The sequence below is a fragment of the Anas acuta genome, chromosome 6 (genome assembly GCF_963932015.1).
Source record: "Anas acuta chromosome 6, bAnaAcu1.1, whole genome shotgun sequence".
Taxonomy (NCBI): domain Eukaryota; kingdom Metazoa; phylum Chordata; class Aves; order Anseriformes; family Anatidae; genus Anas; species Anas acuta.
Window position 1 is genome coordinate 17,405,934 of NC_088984.1, and position 12,833 is coordinate 17,418,766.

The 12,833-nt window shown below is 38.2% G+C and overlaps 1 protein-coding gene across 5 annotated transcripts in view; it reads left to right on the top strand.

Annotated features, from left to right (window-relative positions):
* The window catches only part of PSMD14 (proteasome 26S subunit, non-ATPase 14), a 45,968-nt gene extending 37,091 nt beyond the window's left edge, over positions 1 to 8,877 (top strand). For all 5 annotated transcript variants that reach the window (XM_068687685.1, XM_068687681.1, XM_068687686.1 and 2 more), the window contains 5 exons: positions 253 to 360; positions 2,930 to 3,004; positions 4,794 to 4,919; positions 6,248 to 6,310; positions 8,454 to 8,877. In XM_068687685.1, the coding sequence (XP_068543786.1) occupies positions 253 to 360; positions 2,930 to 3,004; positions 4,794 to 4,919; positions 6,248 to 6,310; positions 8,454 to 8,552 (471 nt within the window). In that variant the 3' untranslated portion in view covers positions 8,553 to 8,877. The remainder of the gene's footprint in view (positions 1 to 252; positions 361 to 2,929; positions 3,005 to 4,793; positions 4,920 to 6,247; positions 6,311 to 8,453) is intronic.
* Positions 8,878 to 12,833: the final 3,956 nt, after the last annotated feature.

The following is a 12,833-nucleotide window of genomic DNA, read 5'->3' on the forward strand; positions in this document are numbered from 1 at the left end:
TGATTATATCATGTATATAAAACTTACAGCTCCATGGAAAAGGTAGTAATTGGTGTCACCTTACAATACAAGGTAGTATAGTGTGCTGATAGCATAGCCAGCAGGAGGCTCTTTTTTATTAATATTATAATTAAATGATTTTCTGGATAAAGGCCAAAAACAGATGAGAGTTGATTGTGCCTTGTCCACTGTTGCTTGGCACTATTAGCTGCATTTTCTAAAAAGAATTGACTTGACATCTTGTTTTTACAGGTTGTTATTGATGCCTTCAGATTGATCAATGCTAATATGATGGTCTTGGGACATGAACCAAGACAAACAACTTCAAATCTGGGTCACTTAAACAAGCCATCTATCCAGGTAAACTCAGTGTTGATAGTCCTGTGAATTGCAGGATCTTTCCAGCAATTTTGGGGGAAGGTGCCTAAAAACAGTAAGCTATAAATTTATTGTTCTCTCTTTAGCATTTTTCTGCAAGCATTTGGAGTTGATGTGATTCATCAATAGAGTTATATATATGAAGAGTTTAAAGTTGGGCCCTAAATTAACTGAGCGTGAATGCCTGTATAATTAAATACTGCAAAGGTTAAAGTACTGAGTTATCAAAATGCAAACTTTTAAAGTAACAATTGATGCCATACTATGTGAGGCAAGATAGGTAAAAGATTATCCATTTTCAGTAATGTAATTTAAAACATTCCTTATTAGCATGTCCGAGCTTTCTTAAATATAAATTATTCTGAAGCAAATTATGTAAAAAGTTTATTATATATTAATGATGTTGCCTTTCTGCTGTATGCATATAAAGTTTCTTGCTTAATATGTAATCTAGATTTAACATTATTATGTCTTAAAAAATCATTTTGAGATGATACAGTAATTTGGAGAAAAAATGGTGGAGTAGGAGATTCAGTGGATTGTTTGGTTGTTTCAACTATAATGCTTTCTTTGAGAATATTGTCTTGTATTTCTCTGCAAGCATTTGTGAAATTCAACATTCAAAGTTTGGTTTCTAAAGTTGATGGTTTGACTAGTGAGACAAAAATGTTGGTCTTCAGTGAAGCAAACTTTTGTTTCAAGAAAAAGCTTCTGATCTGAAGAAAGTATTCTCAAGAGTGATTTATGCTTTTATCTGTGTCATTCTTCTGCCTCAATGTCTTATCCTTTTTTCTCCCCAGAAAACTTTTTTCCCTTGCTATTCCCATGCATTCTAAAAGGCATGTGTTCTGGCACACGAGTCAAAATTCATAGAATCAGAGAATCGTTTTTTGTCTTCTGATCTATTACTTAAACAATCAAAGCAATATCTGCTAGATAAACATTTTAGGCAAAAGACAGTATGTTACTCATGGTAGGACAGACATAGGGGCTAAACTGCTGTAAGAGAAATGTCCTCTGGGAGACTCACCATACCCCTAGCTTTCAAAAGATCAGTTCCTTTTTATTACTTACACATCGAAATCCTTTTTTAAAATAATGATAATAAAATCCAATAGATAACAATCTTCTGAAGCAGAAGTTGTTTGTTTTACTTTTGATTTTTGAATTGGTAAAAAAGTATGAACAGTAATGAGTATGAAATAACCAGTTAATACTCTTGATTGGATGTAGGCAAGCCTGTGCTTGCATATTTCAGGAGAATATCCTAACTGGGCTTTTCTGGACCATGTGTAACGAGTCCTCTTGTAAACCACTGTAGTATTGTTCAGCTTCATTATTTTAAGATCACTGTCACTGTAGCATGGCATATTTTGGTCACAGGAGTTTTGGGTTTCTCTTGTTAGTGTTTTTTTTGTTGTTGTTGGTTGGTTGGTTGGTTGTTTTTTTAATTTCCAAGTTGGTAGTGAGCTGTTGCAATGTCAGTGTTAGGCTAAAATCATGGCTTAAAATGAGACTGTCCTTAAGCACACACACACACACTTTTTTTTTTTTTTTTTCCTTTAAGGACTCAGTTAAGTTTTGCTTTTGTTCTGAGGTCATGAGTGCAGTTCTGACACAGTTGAGCTCAGCAGCAAACTTAACAGAAATTTCAGCTAGGCGACAATTTCTGTTTCTTTCTCTACCGGTAGTTTTAAGGTATTTCTTAATATCTTAGAAATAAATACCCCCTTCATATCCCTTCATTCCTTTTTTGTCTTTTTTCTTGTTTTAGTTTATCAACAGCTTTTTACTTGCTTTTTGTCTGTGCATACAATTTGTAAGTCATGTTGGAATAACGGTTTCCATTCGAAACAAAATGCACGAAGAGCAAGGTTTACTTTAAAATGTAGAGCAAGTGTTTATTTTATGGGCTTCAATTTATTCTGTTGCAATTGCCAAACTACAACTTCTGTTCAGGGTTGAAGTGGAATGATTGTTTACCTTTTACATTTGTCAACTCTTTAAAAGAGTGATTTAGGAAGAGGGGAGGAAAGAGACAGGACAGTTGGAGAAAGTAAGGACAAATTTGCAAAGCTGAAAATTGGCTGAAGCTACTCTCTTTGTACTGTAGCTCAGAATATAGATGTGGAAAGGTTGGCAGTGGTTGTAAATATAAGCACTCAGCATTCTTTTATTTGTAACAGAAAGAGACTTATATTTTAGTAGATGAGATGGCCAAATTTACTGAGAGAGGTAAGATTTGAGAGAAATACCTGCACATATGTATCTGTCAAAAGTTTGAAGGCGGTTAATCACTTTCTTCTATGATGGTTGTTACTTGTGGAACGAGTCCGTGCTTTAGAAACAGAAAGTACAACTGCCAGTTGACAGACATTGAAAGATAGAAATAGGAACAGGTATATTTACCTGATACGTACCTATAGTCCGTGTTGTGCTTTTTTTTTTTTTTCTTTCCCTAAGTGATCTGAAGGTGGCTGTATTTAAATGAACTCTTCCTTGTGTTTCAATGGTGAGTAGATTTTATACAAACTTTCTCTGAATTTTACAGGCACTAATTCATGGACTAAACAGACATTACTATTCCATCACTATCAACTACAGGAAGAATGAACTAGAACAGAAGGTAATTGTTTTAGCTTCTATTCAGAGGACAAAGAATGCTGCTCAAACTACTTAAGAATTGTGGTAATATTCTAATTTAATTGCTGATACTTTCAGTAGTTGTTTTAACTCTACTGCAGTTCGTGGCTTTTCTTCCATAAGAAAGCACTTAGATGTGTAGAATGATGATGAAACCTTTCAAAAACACATTCTAATATTCGTGTAAGTAGTTTGACAACATTTTTCTCCACATGTCTTATGGGAAGTTCTCATGCTGTTCTCCACACTTAACAGGTTTGTGCAAAGTTTAATTTTCAGTGATTTAGGCTGAAAAGTACCAGCTCCATTAGGTTCTCACAGGCTGGAATTCCAGAATACTGAAGAATGTGTTTTCTGAAATGGATTTGTATAACCAAGGAGTCTCAGGTTTTTTATTGGCTATAATCACTTCAACAGTGCTTCCGGTTGGTATGGATAGAGCTCGCAAAGACTACACTGAGCATCAGGAAGTAGTGATGTCCTGCTTAACTCACAAGACACATTTCTTACTTTACACAAACTTTACACATTACACAGAAAAAATACTGTTCAGTAACTGACAAAAAATACTCAGTTACTTTTTTATCAGACTTCCTTTGTCACAAGTAAAATCCTCTAGCTTGACAGTCTCAATCAGGAAAAAAAAGTTTATAGTCTACAGAAGTTAGTTCTTGAGAAGCCAGATTATGTCCTTAGTTATGACTATGCATGTTCATGGCTTTGTTACAGTTATAAGTTGATCTCAGAGTTGGAATTCATAATGCAATGGTCAGAATGGTTTTCTTACTTAAATTTTACTTTTATAGGGCTAAGAATAATAAAAATAAAACCAATTTTGAATAATGGAAGAATAATATTGCAAATCAGGGAGCTGAAAGGAGTTTTCTTTGGAAGCAACACATAGGATGAAATACCTGCTTTCATTCAGGTAGTAGGAATTGCAGGGTTTATAGGTTTTCAAAGACTTCTGTAGTAAATGTTTGCAAATTGAAGGCAAGCTGAAACTGTTTGCTGAAAGAATCTTCCCTACAGTGCTTGAGTGTGCAGAAAATAGGCAAAATAGGCTTTCCTTATGCATAAAAATCAGGAAATTACGTTTGTAGTTATTTCTTCACTTTTTCAAGACTGTCAGAATGTCATCAGAGAGCCAAGTACGTTTCAGATATTTCTAATAGTCCCTGCACTTATCACCATCAAAAATCTGTTTCATTTTATCATGTGGTTTTTAGGGCTCTTTACTTTGTAGGAGGACAAACACAAGTCATTCTTTGGTTGCTTTTGAAGTTCACTTCTTCACAACTGTGGCAGCTGCTTGCATACAGTTCAGGATAATCAGTGAAGCCTAAATAAATACCTCATACATTTAATCAAAGCATTAAAATATTTTTCAAGTTCATCAGAGGTCAGATCCTTTAACCATTCCTTATGTGGTAGCTAAAATATTCACCTTCCTGCTACCTCTTCAACAATACAATTGTGCATTCTCAGCCTCCAGCAAAAATACTGAATTACAAAAGAAAAGCATTCCTGTCAGAATAAATGTGACCCTGGTGTATATGCCACATTTTCATGTTTAGAGTTCAAGAAGTTTGGTCTTTAAAAAATTAAAGAAAGCCTATTGTCTGCTTTAGCAGAATATTTGATTACTGTTGTTACTTAAACATTGCACAATCAATAATTTTTATTATACTCTTACTACTATAAATTAGACATCTGTGTAGTATTTTGAATGTATTTTATGATGCATGCTCTAAACAGTTTTTATTTTGCAGATGTTGCTAAATTTGCATAAGAAGAGTTGGATGGAAGGTTTGACACTGCAGGACTACAGTGAACACTGCAAACTCAATGAAACAGTAGTGAAGGAGATGTTAGAATTAGCTAAGAATTATAACAAGGTATTCCTATCCCATAATGATTTAATTGTAACTGTTTATGAATTGAAGAAAGTTATTACTTGATTTCAGAAGCAAAGATAATTATTACAAGCTTTACTCAAAATTACTTGTAAAAGACTAGACGGTAAGAACAAAACTATCACTGCAGAACTCTTTTTAACCTTGGGGGTTAATCTGATTTGTATAATCTGCTTTCTGCAAAGAGTTTCTTGGGATTTGTTTAAATTAGGCACAAGCATGGCTTTAATGGCCTTATGAAGATTGCTTCCCCCATTTATTAATCAACTACATGAAGTTGCCTATTAACTTTTTTAAAAATACTATGATAGCTCTTCAGGTGTTTTCACCAAGGTTTTGCCGCAAACTAGCAAAATGTTTAATTATGTGTTTTGCTTAGTAATTGGAGTAATCACATTGATTTTGTAGTTGTGCTTGGTGAAGAGAATTTCAGATTCCCTTAGCTCAAAATTGATTGTATTGTTCATTCTTCCGTCAAGGACTACTTGACCAGACTTCAGTATAACAGAATAAGGTTGTTTATCAGTATTATTCCAGTAGATAGGTGGGTAGTAAATATTTAGAACTCATTCTGATGCCTAATTTCATGTTCTTTTTAAATAAATAAATTATTATTGATGTTGTAAGAAAGAAGGATCACAGTTATTTGTGGTGTTTTAATACTGGCATTTACACTTAGAAATATTGTTTATAAATCGTAGATATCTGCAACTTTTCAATAAATAATAAGCTTGTCAGTCATTCTTGATAAATGGTATTTTTTTTAACTTCCAAGAAGTCCTTAAAAATAAAATTCAGTATTACATCCATTAGGTGAAGTTACTGGATTTACATAATACAGACTGTGTGTTTGAAAACAACAGGACATTATAAAAATATATTGACTCTAAACAGTATAAAATGTACTAGTGATCAAACTTCCAGTAGTTGAAACAATGTAGGTGACTTTTTTTTTTTGCTCTACTAGTTTAGTTGTCTTCAATTATCTTTACTGTCAATACTCCTCACTTAGGATTTTTTGCTTAAAAGTTTTATGAATACATCTTGCTTATCTGACAATAAAACCATTCATGAGTATTTACCTTCATCTTTTGTGCTAACACTTAGTAATTAAAACCATGTCTGCTGAAAACCTGAAGTAGCTTTCCTTTTGACTTCTGAAATGTGTTGCTGTTTGATTTTTCCTTTTTTTCTTTTTTTTTTCTTTTTTTTTTTTTTTGTGAAAGAGAATTATATTTGAGAATCTTGTGGTTGGGGGGAAAAAGTAAATGAAATCTGAAACACTGACCTTTTCTGTGTTTCGTTCACAGGCTGTTGAAGAAGAAGATAAGATGACACCTGAACAGCTGGCAATAAAAAATGTTGGCAAGCAGGTGAGGTGCGATGAATTAGAGTGAGGTGGAACGATACGCTTCGTTCATTCTAAATATTAATTTTCTTACATGGGTGTAGGTGATTTTAGTTCTACATGCAATATATTCTCAACTCTCTAAATAATGAATTTATTTTTGCTGAAGATTGTTGTGTAAGGAACAAGGCTTTTGACCTTAGGTAATCTGCAGTATATCTGCAAGTCATGTTCTACATGTGTTTATATTAGATACAGAGGAATAGTGTTGAGATTTCTTCCAATTTTTTTCCTTTTCCAAGGAGATACATAAAGATATCCTAGTCTGTTGTACTGTCAGAGAGACCAAAACCATGACGACTTTTAAAAAACAGTACTACTGAAAACAGATGGGGGTGTAGTTTCATACATTATCATGGCTAAAGAGCCAACTCACCCCTGTCCTTGGTTCACGAAGATACTGTCAGTGTGTAGCTCCGGTATGCACATATGCAAGTAAGCTGCATTGCTTTGTATTGCTGTTGAAGCAAAACAGTTTAGGACCATGGCTGAAACTACTCAATTCATTCTGTCCCTTTGCAAAGTAAGGATGTAGAGGACTTGACAGAAAACCATTTCTACATATCATTTTAACCTAAAGGTTGAGGAAATGTGCTTTGGTGGAGGAGAGAACAAAACAGCTTGGTAAAAGGTTGTGTTCAAAATTCAAGAGGGGCAATGGAAACAAAAAAAAAAAAAGGCTTTAAAAATACTAAGCATGTCATTGAAGAACCAGTATATATTGTATTGTTAGTGGCAGTAGAAGAATGTAAAGGCTTCTGGATTGCTCTTATGTGTCAGCTACTAGCAGCTATGTCATAACACATCTGCACTATTGTTCAGTCACTCGTGTATTTCTGTAGCATTCAGAACAATAAAGTTTATGCACACCTACACATACATAAATATATATAATTAAACATTGCAACAAGGATTGTATTTTAAGAGTTTTGATGTCATCTCAAACATAACTGGAGTTTCATTCGTCTTTTAAATAATTACACGTATGTGGGGGAAAGTACCTATTTTGATGCAGTTCTTTATAAAGAAAAGCCATTTTTTCCTGATAAAATTACTAAATAATTTCTGTTTTTTTTTCTCTGCAACTTATATAGAAAATTTTGTAAACAGACAGCTGCTCGCAATAGGTATATTATGTTATTAGGATGCATTTGCTAAGAACAGAATATTGGAGAACTACATGATCTTTGAAAATGAATTATTTAAGAAAGCTTACATTTGATGGCATTCCTCACACGTTGATTTTCCAGTTCACTTTTACATAAACTCAAATGAGTTCATTAGATTTTGACAATAATTCTTTTAAAGTAGTAGATAAAATTCCCATATGATAGCCTTCCATGTTTTCTTTACAAGCAAGAATGCTACAACAATGCAGCAGTAAAATTTAGAGATGATTTTTAAACATGCTTGATAATTTTGCAGTATTTTCAGATTAATTACTTAATCTTGATTCTGAAAGTTATTTTAACCGTTTATGAATATAGTTAAGTTTTCAACCAGAAATAATGTAATTATTCTATATGAATGCCCACAAGTGCGCACTCAATTGAGTAATAGTGTGTGGGAATGTGTATTTTCAGAATACTGTTCAGGTTTAGCATTCTGTTTGTCAGAACATTTGAACATCTCATTGTGCATTTTCTTGATAGGTATAAATATGTTAATTTTCTCAGTCGACACAACTATTCAAAGACTGTGTTAGATCATGCTTGAGGCTTTACAGGATTAGAATACATATTTGTACAAAGATCTGAAAACAAATTGCAGTGTACCAGAACTGAGATTAAAATATTGGACCTAGTGAGATATATAATGAATTCCACGTGTTGTGTTTTGTCCTTAAAACTCACAGCTGTCATGGTTACTCTTCAGATGCTGGATAGAAATTTCCTTCCTAAACCTATCCTCTGCTTCTCTGAGTGATAGTATGGACTAATTGTTTGGCAATTTAGTCATTTGCTAGGTCTTGTTAGAAAGGAAGATCTGGGAGCTTCACTGGCCTCTCTTCCTTAAGTCACAGCCTTCTTAGATATAAATGAAGTAACTGAAATCCTTCACAGAGATATGTTTTATTCATTTCTCGCATGCTATCCTTTTTATTTCAGGACCCCAAACGTCACTTAGAAGAACATGTGGATGTGCTGATGACTTCAAACATTGTCCAGTGTTTAGCTGCTATGTTGGATACAGTTGTATTTAAATAACCATTTTACTGTTTGTGATGCTTTCTGTGTATATTTGTTTATGGTTTCTAATACTCACAAAACAGAGACTGCTGGGGCTATATTTGATTAAACAGAGACATCTGACTTCATTTGCAGTCTAAGTGCAGCTCAATAACACCTTTCAGTCTCTAATTGTGCAGTTGCTTCATTTTTTTATGTCAGGGTCTTTACAGACTCCAAATAATTCAAGAACACGATGTGTGCAAAAATGTATTACATTTTCATTTAATATTTTGGGAGAAAAATCAGTAGTACATATATATTTTGATTGTTGCAACATAATAAAAGTACATTTACAAGCCTGTCAAGTTCTGGAAGGCCTTTTTTGTGAAAGTGGGGGGGGGGGGAAGAGGGGAATCAATGGTGTAGGAAAAGTGCTGGTAAAACATATTTGTATCCACTGTAGAACTACTGAGATGTTAGTTGCTAGGACAGCAAAAAATCTCTAATGAAATTTGGCTTCCATTGATTGCCAAATACTCTTTTTAAGATTTTATATATACATATATACACACATATATAAAAGCGCTGAATTCCAAGGATATACAAAAAGCAAGTGCTGAAAATTATGATGACAGCTCCCTTTCAATATTATTCAAGCTGTAATATCCACAGAAGACAATTGACCTTAAGAAAATGAATTCAGTTATGCTGATAACTGAATCACACAACTCTCACCAGCGGTGTCATAAATAGCACTATTCTGAGAATAAACATTAAAGTGATGGGGGCTGCTGTAGGGTTATATGAACCCTCCCTCCTGTGAAAGAGGAGGTACATAAGATACAGATATATGGAAGGAGACCCAACTGCAATGTGACATTTTAAACCTTTTCCATGGACTAGAAATGCTTACGGAAGGGCAGGTGGGTTGGCTGCTTGGTTTTAAGCAGACAAAGCCAAGTAACTGTGGTTGGGGAGTGACTGGGTTTTGGGCAGGGGTTGGGGGGTGCGTTTTAAGTATTGGAGGTGCTTAGGCAGATTTGATTCTTTTGTCTGGGTGGAAGCGTTCTTTCTGTATCACTCATTCACAATATCTTAGTTGCTGGATTTTTTTTTTTAACTGCAACAGTTGTGACAGATAAATAGTTTAGAACTCATCTTTGTGTTAAAGATTTTAATTTATTTGACTTATTTGCATCATAAACAAATGGACCATAAATTTATGTCTTATTGTCCACATTGTACCCAGTACTTTCCTATTTATTTGTTCATTACCATTCAAACATTTTCTTTTGTTTGGAATTTCTTATTTAGGCCTTCTACCATTTTAAAATAACTCTCTCTCAAAGTATATTTAGTGTGCATTTACTTCAGAGGGGAACATGCAGATTTTTGCAGCTGCCCTCCTTATGGCCTTCCCTCTGCCCCCACAGTAGGCAGCAGAGTATCAGACTGGGAAAATGGAGACGTACCAAACCATGTTTGATCTGCCTGCAGTTAAGATAAGTGGAAATGTTTCTGGCTGTTTGCACCGAAAACCAGCGTATCACTGAGGAAGGTTGTATTTGGGCCCTGCCATTGTCCAGTACATGCTTCCCTGCTGCACCTTGCGGAAAGACAGGGCAGGAGCTGAAGGGAGCCCGCAGCGGAGCTTTGCATCCCTGTGCTCCTGTATCACCAGGAGAGACACAGATATTTGGGGGGGTCATAGGTAACATGGCACTGTGGAACTGGCAAGGAGCTATCGCAGTGCTGCAGTGTACGCATGCGAGAAAGGCCAGTGCAAGCTGAGAGCCAAAACAGTAAGTCTTGCACATTTTTCTAAATTTATTTTAACAAATGTACATCTTATGGAGGATAGCTGAAGGAAAGCTGCTGGAGATGTGGATCTCCTTAGTATGAGCTTGTGCTGTAATAGCCTGCTTTCTATCCAGTCCTTGGTTTGACTTGGAGGCACAATTTTCCATTTACTAAGATGTTTCATGAATAATCAAAAGGCTGGGTTTTGGGGCATCTTATTTTTGTTCAGTCCTTTAGGAGCTACACAGAGGGATTTGGAAGCGTGCACACATGCTGTAAGCTGAAAAGCAGCAGCCCATATACCATCCTGGAGGAAGAAAGGTTTTCAAGCAGCCACCTTCTGAGCCTCCAGCCGCAGCGGAGCAGACCTTCATTAGCAGCTTGACCCCTCATCACCTGTCAGCGCGAAGGATGGGCATATTGTATTAGCAAACCTCTCCTTCTTTCCATGACGATTCTGTAACACCACCTGCCATTGCATATCCCCCTATTATACCAGTTTAGGAGTTGTGCACTGAAGATTTTTGGCATATATTAACACTTCCATGTGATTGGCAGTACACCACTGAATTCATTGCAGCTCTGCATGTATATGGGTGTAGCAACATAATTCAGGGCAGCGTTTCCCAGGGTTTAGCTGTGTTTCGACCCATCTCCCGCCCATGTATCTAAATCCATTACCTTTTTATCGGTTTCAAGCAGAGAAATGCAAGGGTGGGCATGCTGGTGAAACAAGTGTCAGAAACAGTAGTTAGGGCTGATATTGATAAAACTATTTTCTTAGCACTGAAAGGAGAAGGTAGAGTATGGGAAGTTGCCCGCGCTGTACCATGAGCCTGCGAGTACGCTTACCTCCTCGCGTTTTGCCTAACAAAGGATTTTATTAGAATAATTTCCATGCAGAGGCTGTGTATGCCGGCCTCCCTGAAACACCACATCATTGAACTAGCGCACAGTTTTAAGCAACAGAAAAATTACAAAACGGCTGTGAGATTTGGGAGCATTGAAATACGCATTCTGACAAGCCAGCCTGCTTTCTGCCTTCTCTGGATTTGACTTTGTGAAGTTTCGGCCTGGCTTCAGCTGATTACGTGTCGGGTTTGGTTTTATTATGAGGTGGTCGGGGCCGCGCTAACCGTGAGCAGAATTGGAAGCCGGCTGCTGGTGTCAAGTGGAAAGAGGTGTGCCCCGTGACATACCTCAGGTCCACATCGCTAAGGGGAAAACACTATGAAAAATGAAACAGGAGAGCTCCTCCCGGAGAGGAAAAAAAAAAAAAAAAAGAGAGAAAAAAAAAGGGTGATTCTGGAAACTCATCATCTCGCCTGGGAAGGGGCACGGCGGGCGGCGGGGAGGCGGGCGGCCGAGTGCCCGGCGCGGGGCTCGCTGCGGGCCGCGCCGGGGCTCCCCCCGCTGAGGGCCGGCGCTCGCCGCCCCCCGGAGATCGGGGGCCTCGCCCCCTCCCCTAAGCCCCGGGGAGCTCGGCTCGGCCCTTACGGGGCTGCCCCCGGGCCCCGGGGCTGCTCCCGCCGCCGGCCTCGATCGGCTCGCTGAGGGAGGGCCGTGGCGGCGCCGCTGCTGCGAGGCGAGGCAGCGGGTGAGAAATGTATTACAAAAGCGCTCTCCCCTCCCAGCGCTGTCTGTGGGACTGAGTCACTGAGGGAAAACAGACACCGAGTGGAAAGCGATCCGGACCGGAGGGACGCCTTCTCCGCTGTTTTGCTGACGATCTGCGGCATTACAGCGCCCTGCTAAAATATTTATTTACGGGGGACCCGCAGACAGCACGCCAGGGCAGCGCGGCCGCTGCTTACTGCGCAACTTCCAAGGGGAGACCCGCGGCCGCCGCGCTGGGGGCTCGGGAGGGGCGGGGGGCGCTCGCACTGACGGGGGGCTCCCGGCGAGGGGCTCCGGGCTCTCGGTGAGGGGCTCCCGGTCCCCGGTCGTCCCCGGCAGCGGGGCGAGCGCGGCGCCGCCCGGGTGAGCTGAGGGCAGCGGCGCCCGGCCCCGTCGGCGGCCCCCGGACCCCCCAGCCCGGCCCTCCCCCGGCACCCAGAGGCGGGGGACAGGCGCGCAAGTATTTAGAGAAACGCGGGGCTTTTGGTTTATTTTGCAGCCGTAGTCAAAAATAAATAAATAAATAAAATAAATGAAAAATAAAAATTATAAAAAAAATGCTGGAAAGGTCACATAATAATGAGCTCTTACAGCAAACACACTCTTCCCTTCCCCCTTCGCCTTCCTTCTATCTCACAATAAAATCATCTCCTTCAATTTGCCATGATCGTCGCGACCAGGAGCCAGGTGATTATCCTAATTAATGTCTATCTAATTAAATTACTGTCAGCGGTTAACCAATGGCAGAAGCCGTTTCATCCTCTCCGCAAGCAGCAAGATCAAAAGTGAGTCTTTCCTGATTGCTGCATAGTGTCAATTGGCCAATCTCTTCTCCCAGGGAAGGAAAAAAAAAAAAAAAAAAAAAAAAAAAAAAAAGTAAATCAAACGTTTGGGAAGCAT